The following is a 25,032-nucleotide window of genomic DNA, read 5'->3' on the forward strand; positions in this document are numbered from 1 at the left end:
AACTGACTTTTAACTATTAATGCTTTCTATACAAATTGATTCCTCCTTGCTTACTCATGTGCAGAGACAAAAAAAGGAAATTAATTGATGAAGTTGAGATTTATTCTAATTGGACCAAAACAGACAAAGGGGGGGGGGGTGGAACACTGCACTTGGATTTCATTTGTGATTATAGTAGAGAGTGAGCTACTTCCCGTCCTGTTTAATGTTTTGTGGATACCAAATCACCCACTTAAGTTACTGACAAAACATTTCATATGGTAAATTTTTAATTTAGAGCAATAATACTGAATGACAGTCAGAATCCAGACAATAATTTTTCACATTATGACACAAATACTACCAAGGCACTCCTGTCTATCCTGTACACTTTATGTAATTGAGTCAATGCTTCAAAATCATGAGTTTCTGTTTCCTGATGTTTTATCTTAAATTAGCAGCATGATATACTATACACAGGCATGCAATTAGATAATTATTATTTATTTTATCAGGTTTCGTTTGCTTCTGAGAAATGGTGAACTCCGTAACTCAGTTGTTCCACAAGTTAGGTCAAACAATTCCCTCCACTTTCGACAAGCCTATGAGTATGGTTCCAGTAAGAGCAGTGGCTAGCACAACACCAAGTATTATGAAATTCCTTGAGCCCTGGAGACATTTAAAAAAAAAACACAAAAAAACATAGTTAACTTTGGATGAACTTTTTATTAAATCAGTAAATGTCTAACAAGTGGTGAGCAAATATTGCATGGATGTAGGTCCTTCAGCCGAACTCATCTATACAGACCAAACTAGACCAATTTGGCCCATATTCCTGTAAGCCATTCCTATCTATGAACCTGTCCAAATGCCTTTTAAATGTTGTTGTGGTATCTGTCACTGCTACTTCCTCTGGCAGTTCATTCCATATACATACCACCCTTTGTGTGGAAAAACTTGCATCCTTGGGTCCTCTTTTAAAATGCCCCATCTCACCTTAAACATATGCCCTCTAGTTTTAGACCAGCCCATAAAAAGACTCTAGCCATCCACCTTACCGTTGCCCATTATGATTTGATAAACCTCCGTGGTCATCCTTTTTTTCCAGGAAAAACAATTCAACCCTGTCCAATCTCTCCTCATAACAAAACTCTTCTAGTACCAGCAACATCCTAAATGCACTCTCACAGCAGAAATATGAAGTCCCAGCTCCTAGAACCAATGCCCATTCCAATGAAAGAAAGCATACATTGTGCTTTCTTCACCACTGAGCCTCCACTGACAGTTCTGTGAATCTTTCTCACTGCTCTCCCTCTGTGATCTCTGCTATCTTCCAACTCTCCCACCACGTACTCACCCAAACACACCACCACAGCCACGTATCCTTCCAAGGAGCATGTCCACACTCTTACTTCATCCCTTCCCCTCTCCCAGTTTCACCTTTCACCTGCCACCTTGTACTTCTTCCTCCCCTCCCCCCAGCTTCTTGCACTAACTTTTTATCTTTTTTTCCCAGTCCTGATGAAGGGTCTTGGCCTGAAACATTGACTGTTTACTCTTTTTCATAGATGCTGCCTGGCTTGCTGAGTCCCTCCAGCATTTTGTGTGACTATTCTAAATGAATAGTTGATTTTTTTAAATTAGTGCCAGTTTTGCTGAGGTTACTAGGTGGAAAAGCATACAATTCACATAGAAGTTTAACTGCTCCAACCAAACCAGCTGAAATGACCATTGTTAATATCATGTAAGTAATACAGGAGCATTTAGAACCAAAACCATTGTTTGCAGAATGTTTTCAGTGTCAAAAATGGAACCAAAAGGCAGGGAGGTTTATTTCAGCTTACATAGCTGAATTGAAGAAATTGCCTGAGCATTTCCATTTCAGTGATGGCCTTAATGATGCACTGAGAGATGGTTTAGTTTGTAGAATCTTCTAAGAAAGTATTCAAAAATGCCTCCTAATTGAAGTGCAACTCACATTGAAAAGACCAGTTGTAATTGCTGTATCAATGGAAACAGTAGTCAGACATTGTCAGGAATAAAAATGAGCATGAACAAATATGACATCTAAACAGAAAATTGCCTGGCTGAACAAACTGTTACCACTGTGGCAGGGGCTCAGATACACCAGACACATGCAGATTTAAAGGTGAAACTTGCAGAAAATGCAACAAATTAGGACACATACAAATAGCAAACTGGGCAGACAAAAATAAATGGACTGCATAGGGAAGAGAAACAGATAAAAAGTCAAGTTACAGTTTCAAAAAGGGCACTAATCTGCATGTTGTTGTTGAAAAATCTGATAATGATGAGAGTGACACAGAACTGCGTAGCCTTAATTTTTACAGTGTGAAAACTAACAATAGAAAAGCCATATGCCTCACAACAGAAGTGAACGGCAAATTCATTAAAATTGAACTGGACAGCTGCTTCAATCATTCCACAAAGTGAGTCTGAGCAGCATTTCAAAGCTAAGATGTCTAACTAAGGACTTGTACTAAAGAAACAAGACTTCTGTAGAAATGGCATTCGTAATAGTGAAATACAATAGCCAACAAGCCACATTGGGATTATATGTTGACCAGTATTGTGGGGGTGTGAATGGCTGAGACAACTACAACTTGATTGGAGATCCATCCATGCCACATCCTCTGCAATAGAGTCAACTGGAAGCAATTTAAGAAGGTTACTGGATGATATCACTGGAGTGTTCAAGGGTGGCACTGGAAAAATCAAACGTATCAAGGGCAAAATAGTGCAGATAAAAATGCCACACCCAAGTTTTACAAAGCTTGCCCTGTTCCTTATACCATCCATGATAATGTAGTCAGTAAGCACGATCGTATAGAGTCTGAAGGAATTCTTTCCAAGGTTTCCATGTTGTTCATGGGCAACACCAGTTGTCCCAGTAGCCAAGAAGAATGGGTTTGTCAAGATCTCTGGTGATTTTACAGTCACTATTAACCCAGTACTGAAAGTAGATCAATATCCTCTGCCTGGGATAGAAAATACCTTTGCAAAACTTTCAGCAGAGGAATACTTCACAGAGTGGCCTACCTACAGCTGGAGATGAAAGAAGAGTCCAAAGTGTTCCTCAACGTAAACACTTGCAAAGGGCTTTGTTGCTATAATAAGATTATTTTTTGAATAGCATCTGCACCTGCACTCTGGCAGAAAGCTATGGAACAGGTGCTGCAAGTGTTACCTGAATGACTTTATTATTATAGGTGAGGATGACAAAGAAAATCTCCAAAATTTCAAGACAATGTTAAAAAGATTAGAAGATTATGGGCTCAGAGTATGATGCAACAAGTGTGAGTTCTTTAAACCAGGCATCACTTACGATGGTTATACCATCGACGCACAAGGATTACACGCGTGTGCTGAGAAAGTCAAGCAGTGGAGCATGCCCAAAGGCCAAAGGACATGTCACAGTTGTGGTCCTTTTCAGGATTTGCCAATGACTATAACAGGTTCCTGCCAAACCTGAATAATGTACTCAACCCCTTGAACTCACTAAAACAGATTGGGAAGAAATGGCAATGATCAAAGCAGTGTGAGGTGGCTTTTCAAAAAATGGTGACATCAGGCATTGTACTCACACATTATGATCCAGATTGTGAACTGAAGCTTGCCTGTGACTCATGATCTAGGTGCAGTCATGTCACATATTATGAGCGATGGAAGTGAGCACCCCATAGCCTTTGCATCATTCTTCCTTACTGCTACAGAGAAGAATAATGGACAGATTGATAGAGAGGCCATGATATGTACAACCTTTCAACCATTACTTGTCTGGGAGAGAGTTTACCCTCATTACAGATCATCAACCACTAGTGACCATTTTCAATCCACAGAAGGGTGTTCCACTAACGGCAGCAGCACAAACGCAGAGATGGGCTCCATTTCTTGGAAGACACAGTTACAAGGCTGAATTCAAGAAGTCAACTAATCATGGAAAAACTGATGGATTGTCCTGTTTATCATTGGAAAAGGAAATACCTTAAAAACTTACAAAAGAGAACACTCCTCTTGACGTATTCCCCTAATGCAAATTGTTTGTGCCTTTTCGGCTACTGAAATTATATTTTCATGGCATTTAGATTTTGAACATTTGCAAGAAATGTTACTTTGGTTTTGCTTGTAGAAGTAACTTTTGGTTACTTCCAAACCAAAAACTGTTGATGAACCAAAAGGTACGTCATCTGCTGAAGGCTGGATCTGTGACATTCAAGGCTGGCGACCCAGGTCTGTACCAGCAAACCAGGTATGATCTGCCGAGGGCTATTTCAAGGGCAAACAGACAATTTCAAATGAGGTTGGAGGTGACATCAGATGTACAACAACTCCGGCAGGGTCTGCAAGACATTACTTCCTACAAAGTGAAACCCAATAGCATGAGTAGCGACGATGCTTCACTACCAGATGAACTCAATGCCTTCTATTCCCGCTTTGAAAGGGAGACTATAACTACAGCTGTGAAGATCCCTGCAGCACATGGTGACCCTGTGATCTCTGTCTCAGAGGCCAATGTCAGGCTCTCTTTAAAGAGAATGAACCCCTGCAAGGTGGAAGGCCTTGAAAGAGTACCTGGTAAGGCTCTGAAACTTTGTGCCAATCAACTGGTGGGAGTGTTCAAGGACATTTTCAACCTCTCACTGCTATGGACAGAAGTTCCCTCTTGCTTCAAAAAGGCAACAATTATACCAGTGCTTAAGAAGAAGAATATGAGCTGCCTTAATGACTATTGCCCAGTAGCACTCACATCGACAGTGATGAAATGCTTTGAGAGGTTGGTCATGACTAGACTGAACTCCTGCCTCAGCAAGGACCTGGACCCATTGCAATTTGCCTATTGCCACAATAGGTCAACAGCAGATGCAATCTCAATGGCTCTTCACATGGTCTTAGACCACCTGGACAACACAAACACCTATGTCAGGATGCTGTTCATCGACTATAGCTCAGCATTTAACACCATCATTTCCAAAATCCTGATTAAGAAGTTACAGAACCTGGGCCTCTGTACTTCCCTCTGCAATTGGATCCTTGACTTCTTAACCAGAAGACCACAATCTGTGCAAATTGGTGCTAATATCTCCTCCTTACTGATGATCAACCCTGATGTACCTCAGGGGGGTGTGCTTAGTCCACCGCTCTACTCTTTGTACCCATGACTGTGTGACTGGGATTAGCTCAAATACCACCTGTAAATTTGTTGATGATACAACCATTGTTGGTAGAATCTCAGCTGGAGACGAGAGGGCGTACAGGAGTGAGATATGCCTACTAGTGGAGTTATGTCACAGCAACAACCTTGCACTCAACATCAGTAAAATGAAAGAGCTGATTGTAGATTTCAGGAAGGGTAAGATGAAGGAACACATATCAATCCTCATAGAGGGATCAGAAGTGGAGAGAGTGAGCAGTTTCAAGTTCCTAGGTGTCAAGGTCTCTGAAGACCTAACCTGGTCCCAACCTATCAATGCAGCTATAAAGAAGGCAAGACAGCGACTATACTTTATTAGGAGTTTGAAGAGATTTGGTATGTCAACAAAAACACTCAGAAGCTTCTAATGATGTACCATTCTGACAGGCTGCATCACTGTCTGGTATGGAGGGGCTACTGCACAGGTCCGATAGAAGCTGCAGAAGGTTGAAAATTTAATTGGCTCCAACTTGGGTGCTAGCCTGCAAAGCACCCAGGACATCTTCAAGGAGCGGTGTCTCAGAAAGGTAGCGTCCATTATTAAGGACCTCCAGCACCCAGGGCATGCCCTTTTCTCACTGTTACCATCAGGTAGGAGGTACAGAAGCCTGAAGGCACACACTCAGCCATTCAGGAACAGCTTCTTCCCCTCTGCCATCCCATTCCTAAATGGACATTGAACCTTTGGACTCTACCTCACTTTTGAATATTCATTGTTTCTGTTTTTGCACAATTTTAATGTATTCAATATACATATATACAGTAATTTATTTATGTATTTGTTGTTTTCTTCTATATCATGTATTGCATTGAACTGCTGCTGCTACATTAACAAATTTCATGACACTTGATAATAAACCTGATGTTTATTAGGTTACTTAGGACCTGCGCTATGGTTTGTGCTGTTCCAGGACCTGTACTTAAATAGATGGGTTTGTGCACACAATCAGCCAATACGCTGCAGGCAAGTGAAGAGTACTCAGTGTTGGCACGTTTTTTGCTGAGGATCTGATACGCAGTGTGACAATGGGAAGGTTAAGGAAGGTAGTGATGAGGCAGAGCTGAGTGTCAGCAGCAAGGATGTGTATGGATAACGTTGAATGGCGGTACTCAGCAGAGAAATGTGATAGGGCCAGGAACAGAATCCCAGGCCACACCAGGGAGAATAACATAGGAGAAAGAAGAGAAGCCATTTACAGCTGTGAGTATATTGATAAGAAGAACCAGACGAGGGAAGACACCCTCATCTGAGTGACAGAAACGAATAGTGTGTGGAAAGGGTAGTTTGCAGCAGCTACACACAACCTGATAGGCAACCTTTCAGTTCAGGGGCAAGGGTAGAGGACAGGAAGGACCTAAACATGGAATTCCAGGTATAGGGACATGGATGTAGGAGGTTCAACATATTCAAGCAAGATAATTTGTTTGCAAGTTAAGAATCAGTTTAAGCATGATGATGGCAGATTTGATGAGGACGCCAGAATCTGAAGAGAGCACGTTGTTTACAATAGCCATTGCCGCATCTGTGAGGAAAAGAAGTTGGGTGCAGAACTTATCATTATTGATGTATGACCAGGAGGCAAATCTAATGGGCAAGCTAAAACAAGCTTAAATAAGAAAGATGGAAGTTCAGGACTAATGCTTGGATCTTCAGGGAATGTTTGGGTTTACATTTTGAAGAATCGGCATCCCTTGCTTGTGAATGGTTGTAGCAAATGTTTGGCACTAACTTTCACGTCTGTGCTCCTCAGACTTGAGAAAGGAGTGTTGTATATGTGGAAACATCAGCTTGAAAGTAAGGGGAGTAAGCAGTCAGTGCAGGGTTCCCTATCCAGGCACAGCAGTCGGACTGCGGCCGGCTCTGAGGCTCAGCAGGGGAGGAGAAAGACAGGCAGAGTGATGGTGATAAGAGACACAACAGTGAGGGGGATGGACAGGAGGTTCTGTGGCCAAGAAAGGGACGACAGGATGATGTCTCCCAGGTGCTAGGGCCAAGGAGGTCTCAGAGTGTCTGCGGAGTATTCTCCTGAGGGAGGAAGAGCAGTCAGAGGCAGTGGTGCACATTGGTACCAATGATATAGGTAGAAAGTGGAAAGAGGTCCTGTGCAGTGAGTATAGGGAGTTAGGAAAGAGGCTGCAGAGCAGGATCTCCAAGGTAGTAATCTGTGGATTACTCCAGATAGTATTCTAGATCCTTACTATTCTCTGGGTGAAAAAATGTTCCCTTCTTCTTTTATTTTCCTCCAAATTACTTTTACTTCACCCTATTTACTCAGGCTCCTGTATATTTTATAAACCGCAGTGCAGCGCTCCTCAGCCATTCCAAAACAAAAATTGTAGCTTATGTAATCTTCCATTAAAGTTAAAGTTTTCCAGCTCTGGCAACATCTTTATTTAAGTCTTGAATGGAGTCCTTGCACTAAAGATGAAGTCTTGATCTCACAGTCCACCACATCATGGCCTTGTACTTTATTTGTCTCCCCACACTGCACATTCTTTGTAACTGTGACACTACATTCTGCATTGTTTTTGTACTACTGCAATGTACTTACAGTTCCTTGAAACAGTATTCGGCCCCCACGATTTTCTCATTTTACTCTCATTTTCTAAATTTATATTTAAATTATAATATACTGAAGTAAGATTTTTGAGCTGATCTACAGAACATTGCTTCATGTCAAATCAAAAGAACAATTCCAAAAGCTGTCAACAATTTACTAAAAATTAAAATTGTGAAGCTGAGAAAGTATTCATCCTCTTTGTAATTACTAACTTTCCTCAGGTGCAATACTATTACCTTAACAATTCACCCAATTTGATGAAGTAGAAAATTGGAGGATCAGTTTTTTTCAATGAGAATACTCTGAAGTAAAGCGAGTATTAAAGCAAAATAAGATTAGATTTCAAACTCCGTACCCTGCTAAACTTCGAGTGTTTTATGACAACGGGACGCAGTTGTACCAGACAGTGGAAGAGGCGACTACAGACATGAAGGCCAGAGGGTTGCCCGTCAGCATGACCAAAACAAAGGAAAGCCTGGCTGAGGAATTGTCCCGCTCGGCTTGGGAAATAGTGCGAGAAACGAAAAGGCAGGAGACCGGAGGAGGCCGAGAGAAACATATCAGGAAGAGACTGGGAGTTTCCCAAAGACAGTCCTCACCCCCTTCAGAAGAGCCATAAGGTTTGGCTAACCTTAAAAATGTTGAGAAGCTAAACAGAAGCAAAAGCACACGGTGATATACCTATCTCGAGAAATACTTATTATAATGTGGATTTTATATTACTTAGTTGTTATTCTTTATTCGCTCACTTAATCCTTTTTCCCCACCAAAATGAGAATATACGTGTGTGTGTGTGTATATATATATATATATATATATATATATAGAAGTACACAGGGAAATCTTTTCTGTGTAATGGATTTGTTCACTGACTTTTATGAATACTGCAATGGGGGCCCTCAACTCACAAGTAGGAGGGGTTATCTCCCACAGCTAGACATTTCCTCCAGCTCAACGCAGGGTCATCTACTAGAGACCTCAGCCTTGGAATCACACGTTCGTTGCCATTTTTGTTATTATTTGAGTTTCTTGGTTCTTATTTGTTCAGGGAGTAGATCGATTAAGTTTTATTCTAATTTCAATGATACATTGACAGATAAATACAGATGGCTAAGGACAAGGTAAAATTCATTTCTTTTAATGTAAATGGGCTATTAAATCCAATCAAACGTAAGAGAATTTTATCCAAAATGAAAAAAGAACAAGCCCATGTAGTATATTTACAGGAAACTTATTTAAGTGATAATGAGCATAGAAAACTAAAGAGAATGGGCTTCACTAATCTGTTTTTCACCTCGTATAAATCAGGACATAGGAGAGGAGTTGCTATTCTTATCTCAAGTAAGCTAAATTTTGAAAAAGTATTCGAAATGGGAGATAAAGAGGGCAGATATATTCTGGTAATGGCGAATATAGATGGCAATTCAGTTACTCTATTGAATATATACGCACCCCCGGGAAGTGATACTGGTTTCTTTTAGAAAATTACTAATATTATGGTAGCAGAAACAGAAGGTCTCCTGATATGTGGGGGAGACTTAAATTTACAATTACAACCAAACTTAGACTCTTCCAATAGAAAAACCTATGAAACAAAATCTTTACATAAGAAAGTTAATACACTTTTTGAGGATGCTGGTTTAATCGATATATGGAGGGACCTTTTCCCCGACAGAAGGGATTACACTCATTATTCTGCTCCCCATTCTGTATATACAAGAATAGACTATTTCATAACATTTGGAAAAGACAAAGACAAAATAAACACCTGTGGAATTGGGACAATAGATGTAAGTGACCATGCCCCTATATATTTATCTGTTGATTTTGACCAACAACCAAAGAATACTATTTGGAAACTAAATTCAAGTCTACTCAATGATCCGTACTTTAAGGAACAAATTAAAAAAGAAATTGGTCTCTACTTAGAAATTAATGATAATGGTGAGGTTTCATTTCTCATTTTATGGGATACTCTGAAGGCGGTCTTAAGAGGGAACATTATAGCGATATCTTCATATAAGAAAAAAATAAGGAATAAAACATTAGAGGAATTACAAAATAGGCTGAAGGAACTAGAGAAAAAAACACAAATTGAATTTGGCACAGGATACATTAGGGGAAATTAAAAGAATTAGGAATGAAATAAATAATTTGGCTACGCAAGAAATCAGGAAAAACTTAATGTTTCTGAAACAGAGACATTATGAAAGTGGATCGAAATCTATGAAAATACTAGCATGGAAACTGAAAAAAAAAGATAGCAGGAAATACAATTCATAGAATTAGGGACCCAAGAATGAAAATGATAAAAAATAAGCTAAGTGAAATTCAAGAAGCTTTTGAAGTGTTTTACAAAACGCTATATTCCAAAGTTCTAGGGGAAAGCATAATCCAAATTGACACCTTCTTGAATTCTCTAGAGTTACCCACTTTAAGCGAAGAACAAAATAGAACGATGACTGCTGACATAACTGAAGTTGAATTAAAAGCTGCAATTAGTAGCTTAAATTAAGCAAGTCACCAGGATCAGATGGGTATACAGCAGAGTGGTGCAAAGAATTTTAAAATGAGTTAATTCCTGTTTTACTCCCCACACTGAACTGGGCTCTAAAAAAGGCACAAATGCCACCCAGTTGGAAGGAAGCGATAATCTCAGCTATACCAAAGGAAGGCAAGGATAAAATGGAATGCGGGTCATTTAGACCAATATCCATTCATAATGTAGATTATAGGTTATTTACCTCCATCATGGCCAAACAATTAGAGGAGTTTCTACCCATACTGATACGTAATGATCAGACAGGTTTTATACGACAACGCCAGACACAAGACAATATATGAAGGACACTTCACATTATGGATCATATACAAAAAAATAAAATCGAAGCAATAGTGATAAGCGTGGACGCTGAAAAAGCATTTGATTCGGTTAATTGGAATTTTCTTTACAGAGTTCTACATAGACTTAGTTTCCAAGACACAATTATTAAAACTATACAGACACTATATGACAATCCTACTGCTAGGATTAAAATCAATGGATATTTATCAAATAGTCTTACCCTAGAAAGGGGCACGAGACAGGGTTGTGCATGGTCACCACTACTCTTCGCATTATATCTGGAACCATTAGCTCAATACATCAGACAAAATGAAGATATCAGGGGAATTACTATTAAAGGGACAGAGCATAAATTGGCTTGTTATGCAGATGACATTTTGATCTATCTAGGGCAACCAACATACTCTTTACTTAGATTGATGCAATCCTTTGAACAATATGGTCAGTTATCAGGATACAAGATCAACATAGATAAAACCCAATTACTTTCATATTACTATAGCCCACCAAGAGAAATTGAAAGTCGATACCCCTGGGCATGGCACACAGAGTCTTTCAAATATTTGGGCATCATTATGCCAAAAGATTTGGCAAAATTATCAGAATGTAATTATCAGCCTCTATATAAAAAAATTAAGGAAGATGTGGCAAGATGGAGCCTGATTCCTTTTTTCAGTCTCAGTTCAAGGATTGAGTCTATTAAAATGAATATACTGCCCAGACTGTTATATCTCTTTCAGACCCTACCAATAGAGATTAATCAAAATCAATTCAATGAATGGAACAAGATGCTATCAAGGTATATTTGGCAGGGTAAAAGGCCTAGAGTTCGTCTCAAAACTTTGCAATTAACAAAGGAAAAGGGGGGGATGGGGACTACCCTCTCTTAGAGATTATTATTTTGCAGCACAGTTGAGAGCTGTGATAGGTTGGTGTAACCCATCATATAACGCTCAATGGAAAAACATTGAGGAGCGGGTACATCCCATCCCCATACAAGCAATTTTGGCTGATAACAACCTGCAAAGGTACATAAATACTATTGATAACCCATGGGTGAAATTGACTCTTAAAATATGGAAAACTACTATAAAAGAATATAATCTAGAGGGAGATATTGCAATTCTTAAATGGTGTGCATATGACTCTGATTTTACACCAAATAAATTGGATGCTAGATTTAAGGACTGGACAGCTAAAGGAATAACAGTTCTTTGCAACATAATGACAGAAGGAACAGTGTTCAGTTTTGAAATGCTTAAAGAGAAACACTTATTAGAAAAACAAGATTTTTATTGGTATTTACAGATGCGACAATATGTTAATAAGACGCGTAAAAATGTAACCAAGGCAAATACATGCTTGATAGAGCTCTTTAGAAAAGCATATAATTCAGATAATGGTAGTAGAATCATTTCAAGCATGTATAAGGGGTTGTCAAATCTTAAAACACATTCGACTTCATACATTAAAACAAAATGGGAGAAGGAAGGAGGGATAATTATATCTGAGGAAGAATGGACAACAATATGGAGATAACAATGGAAGTGTACCAATTCACAGAAATGGAGGGAGTTTGGATGGAAAAACTTGATAAGATATTTTATTACACCCGCTCAGAAATCCCATTATGATAGTAACCTCCCTGTTTGCTGGAGAAATTGTGGAAATCAAAATGCAAATCATTATCATATTTTTTGGGACTGCCCTGTTATTAAAAACTATTGGAGGGGGATACACAATGCCCTGCAAGACATCTTTAAATGTGAACTACCCTTGGAGAGTAAGACCATATATTTTGGATATATACCTCAAGAATGGTTGAAAAGAGATAAATATTTAATGAATATACTGTTGGTGGCTGGTAAAAAGACTCTTACTAGGAAATGGTTATCACAGGAGAGCCGGACTTTAAATACATGGATGGAAATTACAATGGACATTTACAAAATGGAGAAGATAACAGCATCTGTTAATCATAAGCTGGAACAATTTAATTCATACTGGGAAAAATGGTTTAACTACATAATGCCTCATAGGCCTGATTTTATTCTCACAAATCAGTGAATCTGTTGTAAAAAAAAAGATCACTCCCTACTTGTACATAGTTCTTTCCTTTTGCTTGTTTTTTCTTTTCACACTTTTCTATAAGTGTATACCTCAGATAAATACTTTGTGGATATTTGTGATATATATGATTATATGATATATATGTACAATGTCTGAAATACATCTTATGGAAATGTTTGTTTGATGATGAACTTCAATTAAAAAAATTACAAAAAAAGAAAATAAAAAAAAAGCCTTTCCCTTTAAAGACTTTGTAAAGTGTCACTGTAAGGATGTGGAAGAAAGTCTTGTGGTCGGATAAAACTAAAGTGGAACTTTCTGGCCTGAATTTTAAGTGATATGTGTGGCATTAACCATCCCTCCTGTGAAGTATGGTGGAGGTTGCCTCATGGGGTTGATATGTGTGGCATTAACCATCCCTCCTGTGAAGTATGGTGGAGGTTGCCTCATGGGGTTGATATGTGTGGCATTAACCATCCCTCCTGTGAAGTATGGTGGAGGTTGCCTCATGGGGTTGATATGTGTGGCATTAGCCATCCCTCCTGTGAAGTATGGTGGAGGTTGCCTCATGGGGTTGATATGTGTGGCATTAACCATCCCTCCTGTGAAGTATGGTGGAGGTTGCCTCGTGGGGTTGATATGTGTGGCATTAACCATCCCTCCTGTGAAGTATGGTGGAGGTTGCCTCATGGGGTTGATATGTGTGGCATTAACCATCCCTCCTGTGAAGTATGGTGGAGGTTGCCTCATGGGGTTGATATGTGTGGCATTAACCATCCCTCCTGTGAAGTATGGTGGAGGTTGCCTCATGGGGTTGATATGTGTGGCATTAACCATCCCTCCTGTGAAGTATGGTGGAGGTTGCCTCATGGGGTTGATATGTGTGGCATTAACCATCCCTCCTGTGAAGTATGGTGGAGGTTGCCTCATGGGGTTGATATGTGTGGCATTAACCATCCCTCCTGTGAAGTATGGTGGAGGTTGCCTCATGGGGTTGATATGTGTGGCATTAACCATCCCTCCTGTGAAGTATGGTGGAGGTTGCCTCATGGGGTTGATATGTGTGGCATTAACCATCCCTCCTGTGAAGTATGGTGGAGGTTGCCTCGTGGGGTTGATATGTGTGGCATTAACCATCCCTCCTGTGAAGTATGGTGGAGGTTGCCTCGTGGGGTTGATATGTGTGGCATTAACCATCCCTCCTGTGAAGTATGGTGGAGGTTGCCTCGTGGGGTTGATATGTGTGGCATTAACCATCCCTCCTGTGAAGTATGGTGGAGGTTGCCTCATGGGGTTGATATGTGTGGCATTAACCATCCCTCCTGTGAAGTATGGTGGAGGTTGCCTCGTGGGGTTGATATGTGTGGCATTAACCATCCCTCCTGTGAAGTATGGTGGAGGTTGCCTCATGGGGTTGATATGTGTGGCATTAACCATCCCTCCTGTGAAGTATGGTGGAGGTTGCCTCGTGGGGTTGATATGTGTGGCATTAACCATCCCTCCTGTGAAGTATGGTGGAGGTTGCCTCGTGGGGTTGATATGTGTGGCATTAACCATCCCTCCTGTGAAGTATGGTGGAGGTTGCCTCATGGGGTTGATATGTGTGGCATTAACCATCCCTCCTGTGAAGTATGGTGGAGGTTGCCTCATGGGGTTGATATGTGTGGCATTAACCATCCCTCCTGTGAAGTATGGTGGAGGTTGCCTCATGGGGTTGATATGTGTGGCATTAACCATCCCTCCTGTGAAGTATGGTGGAGGTTGCCTCATGGGGTTGATATGTGTGGCATTAACCATCCCTCCTGTGAAGTATGGTGGAGGTTGCCTCGTGCTATGGGGACACTTCTCAGCTGCAGAGACTTTAAATCTGGTCAGGATTGATGGGGAGAGGAATGGTAATAAATGGAGATCCTGGAGAAAAACCTGCTCATTTCTGCCAGAAAGTTTAAATTGGGGAGGAAGTTAATCTTTCAGCAGGGAAATGACACAAAGCGCACCGCCAGAGCAACCATGTGTGGCTTCAAATGAAGAAAATTGATGTCCCTGATGTCCTGACCTTAACCCAATCAAATATCCCTGGCCAGGTTGCTGTCCACTGCTGCTCCCCAACTAACCTGGCACAGCCCTGAGCAACGGGCAAATCTTGTGCAAAGCTAATAGAGACTTGTCCAAAGAGACAACTGGCTGTAATAGCTGTGAGAGGTGGTTCAACTAAATACCGAGCAAAGGCTCGGGGGTGGTGGGGGGGGGGGGGGCGGTGCTGAATACTTATGAACTACTAACATTTCAGTTTTTGAGCTTTTAGTTTTTCATGCTTTAAAATTTTTCCCTGTTTTTGGGCCTCTCTGTGGGAAAAAAAAGAGGATGAGATTCGCAAATACAGATTCTCAGTTAAAGTATTAAAAATTCCTGTTTGTAATACTCAAAGGGTAAGGGGCTGAATGCATTTTCAAGGCACTGTATATATGAAATGATCTGTCTGGGTAGCACGGAAACAGAAGCTTTACACCGTACCTCAGTACGTCTGACAATAATAAACCAATTACCAATCACTTCTGATTTTAAAACATTAAATCTCAGCTAATAACTGCAAGTACAGGAAATAGTCGATCAGGCAGCATCAGAACTGATGAAATTTCACACCATGTGAAGCAGTGATAAGAAAACGGATTCTGTTTCTGAAACCATCAACCTGAGATATTACATGAGGAAATCTGCAGATGCTGGAAATTCAAACAACACACACAAAATGCCGGTGGAACACAGCAGGCCAGGCAGCATCTATAGGGAGAAGCACTGTCGAAGTTTCGGGCCGAGAACCTTTGTCAGTCCTGACGAAGGGTCTTGGCCCGAAACGTCGACAGTGCTTCTTTCTATAGATGCTGCCTGGCCTATTGTGTTCCACCAGCATTTTGTGTGTGTAACCTGAGATATTAATTCTGTTTCTCTCTGCCTGTAATGACCAGAACTGTATGCCCTTCTCAGGTTGTGTTCTAACTAGTATTGCAGGCAGTGCAATAGCCCTGCTGTGGGCTACTACAGGAAAACATCCCATAGATTTTATTTAAACTCCTGCTTCCTCTAAGGATCTACGGATGGACAATCCAAAGAGGCTTACGACAACTCAATATCACTTTTATTTAGTATACTGTGTTCTGCAAAGACCAGTTTGCAACGGCCACAAACAAGCAATCATCAAAGTTCTGCAGGGCTGTCACATTTTGTCTTGAGCAATGGAGGACAAATAAAATAAATTGGAGGACGCAACTCCATGATGGTGGAGTCCTGAAGACAAGGTGGAACCAATTACTGTCCTCTTTCCAGATAGCAAACAATCTCTGGTTTTTAAAAAAAATCCAGCAGATCCCCCATAAAACTCCTTCTTCTCACCTCAAACCTTCAAGTCACAAGCCATCCCAATCTAAAAGTGTACAGCTTTCCCACTGCTGCTGGCTCCAGATTCACTCCCCCAACAGGGCAGTGAGACTGCAGCAGTTCGCCATGACTTTCACAAGTACATTCAGGAGAAGGGCAGTAGATTGCCTGTAACGCCCAATCCGACAAAATAACTTCTTTTAATTACTGACTCACACTTCATGGGAGAAGTGTGGTGAAGGGGTCTGAGGTGGGAGATCAAATGATTATTGGGTGATTATTTAGTGGAACTCTCTTGTTCAGCTTGCAAACATGACCCCAATGCTTCCAGTTGCCTAGAACTTCAAATTTCCATCAAACCACATGCCAATCTTCCCGCTTTAAGCCTCCATTACTCACAGGAACTCAGGAAAACCGAAGCTGAAATAAGTTATCAAGCCCCTCAAGCCTCCGGCACAATTTAACACGATTATGACTGATCAATACTGACCTCGGCTCCTGTGTCATTTCTCCATCATCCTCCATTCCTTGGTCTATCAAATATTTGCTCACCGCCACTTTTAATTTTTCTCATGTTCCAGCTTCTACCGGCTACCAAAGCAGAGAATTCCAAAGACACACCTCCACAGGAGGAATTTTCAGTATGAAATGACCTTTATCATTTAGTTCTGTCTTCTTGTTCAAGACTCTCCCTCTGGAAGAACACTATTCCAATCACTTCAGCTTCCATCCAGGCACACTAAAATCTTCCGAATACAATGTTCAACTCAACAGCTTTAGATGCCAGGGCGTCTTCAAAATTCTAATATTCATTTAACATCCAACTTTTAAGCCAAAATACTTATTCAGCATTTGCACCTTAAGATCCACCTTTTGCTTTTGTGTTTTGTTTGTTCTTTTACCCTGCATTATGACCTCTTCATATCATTCAATTTCTTATGCCACCTGTCATTGTGTAAAAACTCTATCTGAAATGTAGACGGTGCCTGATTATTCTCAGCTCTCTGCTCTACTTCAGACATAACCAGAAACTCAGGCAAAACAGTTTTATTTTACTTGCAAACATAAACGGCCACTAAGAACCTATTTTGTTATTTGCTGGTTTAATTGCCTGTCAATAAATTCAGTGAAGTGGTGAGTGTGCGTTAATGAGGTTTAATTCAGCTGCTTTAGCAATTCTCATTGTTAGTGTATCACCCAGGTGTGGGCTATCTGTCTGTCTAGGTACCCTATCCAATGCGGATGTTGGTGACATTGGTTTTCCATTCAGATCTATCCCTCGTTCTTTGGATGACTTCCATTTCCTCCATGTGTAGCCACCTGGCTGGGCTTTTGATGTACATAAGCCGAGGTCTTCCTCTAGGTTTGCTGCCCTCAATCTTTCCAGAGAGTACGAGTTTTTCTAGTTCATCTTTCCGCATGATGTGTGCTAGGAATCTGAGTTGTCTTTCTCTTATCATTTGTATGAGTGATCTAACTGCTCGGGCTCTTCTGAGAACTTCTTCATTTGATGTGTGTGGTCCATGATATTTTTAACATTCTCCTGTAGAACTGTAATTCAGCTGCTTCTAGTCTCTTTTCCATTGCTGTGGAAATGGTCCAGCATTCACTTCCATAAGTCAGGATAGAATAAATGTATCAGTAGTGGGTAACGATGCACTTTCCTGTTTTGAACAAACGCTCCCAGATCTGTTATTGCAAAATCAGTTAAAAATTGAAGTTATGTCTATTAAGTTCAAGTATTAGTAAATCACAACTGTAGTGTTGCAGTTTTCTGTGCCTACAATCATCTCTACTTTATAAAGATTTGAGTTACAGTGGAAATACCCAAATCTGCTGCCCTGAGTGTGCTGTAAAATGATCCAACACCTTAGCTTCTTTAAACATGACAGTCAGCATAAACTTTGGCTGACCAATTTTGAATTAACAAGCTGGGTCTTGCATTTGGATCCAGGAAGCTATCAGGTGCTTTTCATTCAATTATTTCATTGAGCAAAATGACACAGTGTTTATGGAAGAGAAATGGACAATTCTAGCTCATATACAGTAATATACCCTTCAAGGTTAAAATTTTTTTATGATATCATCTCAATAAACTTCTCCTCCCACCTTACACAATTGCACCCTCACCTGTTCATGTGGTGCCTCTCACCTGCCCCTGTGCTCTTCACCTCAATCTCTCCATGTGTTGGTGAGTTCCACAATCCTATTACCCTTGAGCAATTGCTTCTGGGTTCATTATTGAATATACTTCTACAAGACAAACATTCCTCTTCATAATTTCATCTTTTTTTAAGATAAAGGAAACCTGACTTTGCCCTTGTAACCTTCGTTCTTGTAAATCTTTTCATAGCTTTCTCCGGTGTTTCCAATCTGTGAGTAACGTAGGGCCCAGGATTCCAATCAGTACTGTATATATTTAACACTGCTTCACTTTTTGCTTTCTAATATTATGGGGGGCTAATCTGACTTGTAAGAAAGAGTAATGTACCATTCAGTGTCTTCCCTTTCTTTTCACCCAGTGCTGAGACAGTATCCCGGTCACGGGCCAGTCAGAGTAGTTGCCCTTGTCCCAGCTAGTCACAGGTGCAGCTTGGGTATGGTGATAATAGTACAATCATACAGCTAACATTGCCAATGTAACCCATTGAAACAGATTGGGTTAGCTATTTTCTTACTGGTTCATGATCCTGATCTATACCAGCTTAGTTTCACCTCTGATGGTCACTCACTAATGGCCTGTCTGAGCTCATACCTCAGTGCAGTCCCCTACTAAACCCACAAGTTATTGCTCCGTAGAACCATGTAACAAGCCATTAATCGCCACTGCAAGAAAATGTTGTTTCTCACTTCAAAAAAGTGAGTCAATTTTGTTAGTGAAATTCAAATCAACCAACCTTTATCTCTTTAAAATAAAACACTCCCCATGTTAGCGAAATTACAGATGGACCCTGTAAAGTAGAAAGAAAAGTTAGGGTTATTTCAATAAAGAAAAACTGTCATATTACTTTTAATACTGCTGTAAAAATAAGTTCTTCCAATCTATTTTCTTGTATGCCAGACTATGCTTGGAGTACCTCATCCCTGTGGTGCAGCTCACTGAATATATTGTGACGAGCATTCAGTCCATGACAACAGATGAGAAAGGTTCATTTAACTCAACAGCCACTTTTATTGCGATAAGCATAAAAACAGTCCGGGCACAACGACCCGGACAGAGAACCCACTCAGTCACATATGGATAGGGGGGTGATTATCACACACACAGTCAGGGTGACCCACACACACACAAGCAAATAAATGTATAATCCAGGCTAAAATGTAGCAATAACTGAACTTGAACATCCCACCATAATCCCACAAACGCATTTTAATACAAGAAGAATAAATAGCACAGGCCACTAGGCCACTGGGAACGCTGGAACAGGCTGTCAGCCATGCACCCCCCCCCCCCCACCAGAGCACTACACCGAGGGGCCAGCCATCCCCAGCAACCCCAGAGTCCACAACAAAGTCCGGAAGTCCAGCTGACGCTGCCTGTGGTGCAATGGGATGTCTGTAGCCCCTTCACTGTTTGGTGAGGTGAGAGTCAGGGCACCCGGAGTGTTTCTTCCCTCCCTCAGCCTCGCTGGGTAGACGGTGGCCGAGGGCCAGTATGGTGCCAGTCGGTCCCGATGCAGCACATCCGCCTTCTGCCCCTCTGGAGTTATACCACACTGGAGATGCAGTTCAGACCTCTCCCCGACCCTTCCAGTGGCTTCCAAGCTCGGCACCTTCTGAGACAGGCAAGCATCACAGCAGTGCACAAACAGCTGCATGGCCTGCCTGTACGCAGGCCAGTGGTAGCTTTTGTGCGGAAATGGCCGGCTTCCACTAGCCTGCACACTGCCGCGTGGAGTCCCCGGGGACCACCAGCTGTAGGAGGTGCCTGTTGTTGTCTGAAAATGGCCAATGCTGGAACAGCAACCCATCGCGCATCTCCACTGAGAGTCTGGGGCTCTGGTCTCGCCCACGCTTGGCCGTCCCCTCACCTGGACAAGCAGCAGATCGCTCCCCTGCTGCTGCTGCTGCTGCTGGTCAATGGTGGGGAGGTCTATCTCATTGCCGGCTGTCACTACTTGCCCTGGGAAGGATGATGGTGACGGTTGACTCCATGTCCACCACTGCCTGGCGTCAGATTTTCTCCACCACGCAGTCCACGTAAAAGCTCTTCTCTTCACCCAAATGCACAGCCAGAGGGGCGACAATGGAGAGGTCTGTCGGAGGACTCGGGCAGCGCTGCCCGCTTGGTGCTTCCTGATGTCTGAATTGTCCATAACGTGGCACTGGAATGGGACAGTCCCGGGCCACATGGCCTGTCTCACCACACACGTGGACGGGTGGGCGACAGTGAGACCTTCCTCACAGCTCCTCCTCATCAGTTTACTACACCGCCTCGGTGACAGAAGCCCAGTCTCGCAGCATGCAGGGCGATGCAGGAACACCTTGGGGGGCTAAAATTGCTTCAGCCTGCTCCTTAGCCAGCGATGGTGGCGATGCCAGGCGAACACACTGCCCAAGGTGCTCCAGCACCAGAGCCTTTACAAAAGCGTGGAGGGCAAGCTCTTTCTGGACCACGGGAGGAAACTGGGATTAGCCATGTTGAAAACAGATATCTGCTGCAAACGCCCCCAGCTTTCTCCATACGGGGCCGCCCGCTGCCCAGATCTTCCCTGATTGCTTCTTCCAATGGCCTCTGTGCAAAACGCTGCTACGAGAGCCCTGTAGTCATATTGCTCATTAGGTTGAGGAGGGTCCGCAGGGAATTCCCCTCCAGCACCAGGCAAGCTACACCACTGTATCGGTGGGACTCCACCTGTTGTGCCATGTGGCATTTGACTTGTGCCAGGCAAGGCTCCGGGCGACTGGCACCATCGTATCTGGGGATCTTCAGGGTGGACCTTGTCGCTTGAGTTGCTGAGGCCCATAGGTATTCCACTTGCTCTGGCAGCGTTGGTGGTACCTGCCCTGTTGCCCGTCCTCCCATGTCTGCAGTAACTTGGGTTCCCTGGTGCGGGCCACAAGGGAGGTAGGTGATGCCAGTGTCCCCTGGGTTGAGGAGCTTGGGGACACTCACCTCATCGGAGTTCTCTGGGGACTTCCCAGATCCTCCCTCTGGATTGGAGTCCCATCTTCATGAGCCCGGCCCAGGGGTGCAGGGGAGGCCTGCTGCTAGGCCCCTTGACTTATTCCCCAGGTCCATCCAACACTGTAGTTCTTCAATCTTGCATTCAATTTCTAATCCCGCTCCTGACACCAATGAGCCAAACATTCGGTCCATGATGACAGACGAGGAAAGCTCGTTGAACTTAACAGCCATTTTAATTGTAACAAGCATAAAAAAAAGACCGGGCATTATGACCCGGGGAGAGAACCCACTCAGTCACATACGGATGGGGAGGTGATTATCACACACCCCAGTCACAGTCAGGGTGACCCACACACACACAGGCAAATACATGTATAACCCAGGCTAAAATGTAACAATAAATGAACATCACACAAAAGTATTTTAACTTAAGAACAATAAATAGCGCAGGTTGCCAGGAATGCTGGGGTAGGCTGTCAACCACACGCACCTCCCCCTCCCCCCCGGAGCACTACAATATTATATACAACATTTTACAATTCAAATTGGCGCTACACTTTATAATCCTTGCACTCCTAATATGTCATTTGACCTAGGGTGCATTGAAATAACCATAATGCTGAAAAACAATGGAAGTACTGAAAATCTTGATCCATCAGAAAATCCTGAAGATTTCAGCAGTCAGGAATATCATCGAAAAGAGGGACGGCAATAACCTTTCTGGCCAATGAGTTGACAGATTCCAGTTCTATCTAGTATTATTGGATAATGCTTGTTATTCTCACTCGTTCCACAAGGTGGCAGGGCAACCTCTCAAACAACAGGACTCACGTGTGCAATCGCAAGTCAGACTGAACTTCCTCTCAATGAGCAAAGGTTTAAGAAAAATACAGCCCCTCTACGAGATAACTTGCAATGCTACAGTACATCTGCCATTGAACATTTTGTACTATTGCAATGAATTGTTTCTGATACTTGAATATAACAGGAATCAGAAAATATGACGGGTGCTAATAATTATTATTTCCTAGTAGCAAAGGTTGTTTTCAGAGCGGAACAGGATCTGAGGGTGAACCAGGCTGTTAACCACAATATCGTTCCTAGGTCCAACATCTGCTTTATCCCCATAACAACCCTACAGCTTTCCAAGATCTCCACAATTGGGCCTCTTGCACAGCCCCAGATAATAATTGACCCATTATTAGCCTGATTTCTGGAAATCATGCCTTAAATAGGCTTGCTTCCCTCTTTCTCCATTTAAAGACAGTCTCGAAACTGAAATCTTGGATTGCGCTTCTGGACACATCCGAACATCTCCACATTTCTCTCTCTGTAGACATAGGACTAATAACACTCCCACTGGCTATTTTACGTATTAAATACATACCGAATAAAAGCAACTCTATTGTTGTTACGTTGTGAGTTTGTGAAGATTTCCTGCCGAGTTATACGAACCTGCCCAGTAGCAGAAGCTTCTGACTATTCACCAGGATGTTTGGGTCAGTGCTTTGAGGTGTTTGCTGAAGATTGGTGCATTTCTGTCTTTTTTGTGTGAATTGTGAGGCCAAAGTGACCGCAGACACTGGCAAAATTGTCCGGTCTCTCCTCTGAGCTGGCACTGGGTGCCCAGTCATCTGCAAAGAAGTGTTCGCTCATACGTTGATTCCTGCTGAGAATCCATCCTAGATTAAGAAGAGTGCCGGTAGTTCTGTATTCAAGTTTGATTAAATCTTCTTTATCTGGGTAGGCATCAGACTACATTACAGTGAACATTATACCCAATAGTGCGTGGGCAAGCACATCGTCTTGATTCCTATCACAGGTGTCTGGGAATGGGACTGAAGGCTCCCCATCATCTGTGACTCTGGCCTTACCTCACCTGGAGCTTCACTCCAGGTGAGGTAAGGTCGGGTAAGCTCCTTTAATTAATCTAATTAGCTTAGGAGTAGGTAATGGAGGCAGCAGTTAGGGCAGTTGAGTGCTCCATTTGCAGTATGTGGGAAGTCAGGGCGAGCACAGCTGTCCCTGATGACTACACCTGCAAAAGGTGCATCCAGCTGCAGCTCCTGACAAACTGAGTTAGGGAACTGGAGCTGGAGCTGGATGAACTTCGGATCATTCGGGAGGCAGAGGCAGAAATAGACAGGAGTTACAGGGAGATAGTCACCCCTAGGAGTCAGGAGACAGGTAGCTGGGTGACTGTCAGGAGAGGGAAGGGGAATAGACAGGAAGAGCAGAGCACCCCTGTGGCTGTTCCATCAACAATAAGTATACCGTTTTGGATACTGTTGGTGGGGACGACCTACCAGGGACAAGTTGCAGTGGTTGCGTCTCTGGCACCGAGACTGGACCCTCAGCTCAGAAGGGAAGGAGGGAAAAGAGGAGAGCAGTAGTGATAGGGGATTCGATAGTTAGGGGGACAGATAGGAGGTTCTGTGGAAGAGATCGAGAATCCCGGATGGTCTGTTGCCTCCCTGGTGCCAGGGTCCGTGATATCTCGGATCGAGTTCTCAGTGTTCTCAAGAGGGAGGATGAGCAGCCGGATGTCGTGGTCTATGTAGGGACCAATGACGTGGGTAGGATGAGTGAGGAGGTCCTGAAAGGTGAGGTTAGGGAGCTAGGTGCCAAGTTAAAGGACAGGACCTCCAGAATAGCAATCTCAGGATTGCTATCAGTGCCACGTGCAGGTGGGTTTAGAAATAGTAAGATAGTGCAGATCAACACATGGCTGAAGACATGGTGCAGGAGGGAGGGCTTCAGATTTATAGTTAATTGGGCAGTTTTCCAGAGAAGGTGGGACCTGTTCTGGTGGGACGGTTTACATCTGAACTGGAGGGGGACAAATATTCTTGTGGGTAGGTTTGCCAGAGAGGCTCCAGTGGATTTAAACTAGATATGAGGGGGGAGGGGAACCAGAGTGTAGGAACAGATGTATGGGAGAAGGAAGAAAAAGAAGACAGTAAAGTTCTTTGTACCGTTAGAGATAAACAGAGAGGAAGAGGTGGAGAATTTCTTAAATACATTTATTTTAATGCTAGGAGCATTGTAAGGAAGGTGGATGAGCTTAGAGCATGGATTGATACCTGGAAATACGATGTTATAGCTATTAGTGAAACATGGTTGCAGGAGGGGTGCGATTGGCAACTAAATATTCCTGGATTTCGTTGCTTCAGGTGTGATAGAATTGGAGGGACAAGAGAGGGAGGTGTTGCATTGCTTGTCAGAGAAAATATTACAGCGGTGCTCTGGCAGGATAGATTAGAGGGCTTGTCTAGGGAGACTACTTGGGTGGAATTGAGGAATGGGAAAGGTGTAGAAACACTTATAGGGGTGTACTATAGACCACCTAATGGGGAGCGAGAATTGGAGGATCAAATTTGCAAGGAGATAGCAGATATTTGTAGTAAGCACAGGGTTGTGATTGTGGGAGATTTTAACTTTCCACACATAGACTGGGAAGCCCATACTGTAAAAGGGCTGGATGGTTTGGAGTTTGTAAAATGTGTGCAGGATAGTTTTTTGCAGCAATACACAGAAGTACTGACTAGAGCAGGGGCAGTAATGGATCTTCTGTTAGGGAATGAAATAGGTCAGGTGACGGAGGTATGTGTTGGGGAGCACTTTGAGTCCAGTGATCACAATACCATTAGTTTCAATATAATTATTGAGAAGGATAGGACTGGACCCAGGGTTGAGATTTTTGATTGGAGAAAGGCTAACTTTGAGGAGATGCGAAAGGAATTAGAAGGAATGGATTGGGACAAATTGTTTTATGGGAAGGATGTAATAGAGAAATGGCGGTCATTTAAAGGTGAAATTTTAAGGGTACAGAATCTGTATGTTCCTATGAGGTTGAAAGGAA

At 42.5% G+C, this 25,032-nt stretch overlaps 1 protein-coding gene across 1 annotated transcript in view; it reads right to left on the reverse strand.

The window, feature by feature from the left end:
* Positions 1-373: 373 nt before the first annotated feature.
* LOC140737557 (transmembrane protein 144-like) overlaps positions 374-25,032 on the reverse strand; it is a 153,364-nt gene continuing 128,705 nt past the window's right edge. Inside the window, exons 11-12 of the mRNA XM_073063999.1 lie at positions 18,940-18,993; positions 374-648 (exon numbers count right to left, since the gene is read on the reverse strand). Of these exons, the coding sequence (XP_072920100.1) occupies positions 553-648; positions 18,940-18,993 (150 nt within the window). The 3' untranslated portion in view covers positions 374-552. The remainder of the gene's footprint in view (positions 649-18,939; positions 18,994-25,032) is intronic.

The sequence above is a fragment of the Hemitrygon akajei genome, chromosome 13 (genome assembly GCF_048418815.1).
Source record: "Hemitrygon akajei chromosome 13, sHemAka1.3, whole genome shotgun sequence".
Classification (NCBI taxonomy): domain Eukaryota; kingdom Metazoa; phylum Chordata; class Chondrichthyes; order Myliobatiformes; family Dasyatidae; genus Hemitrygon; species Hemitrygon akajei.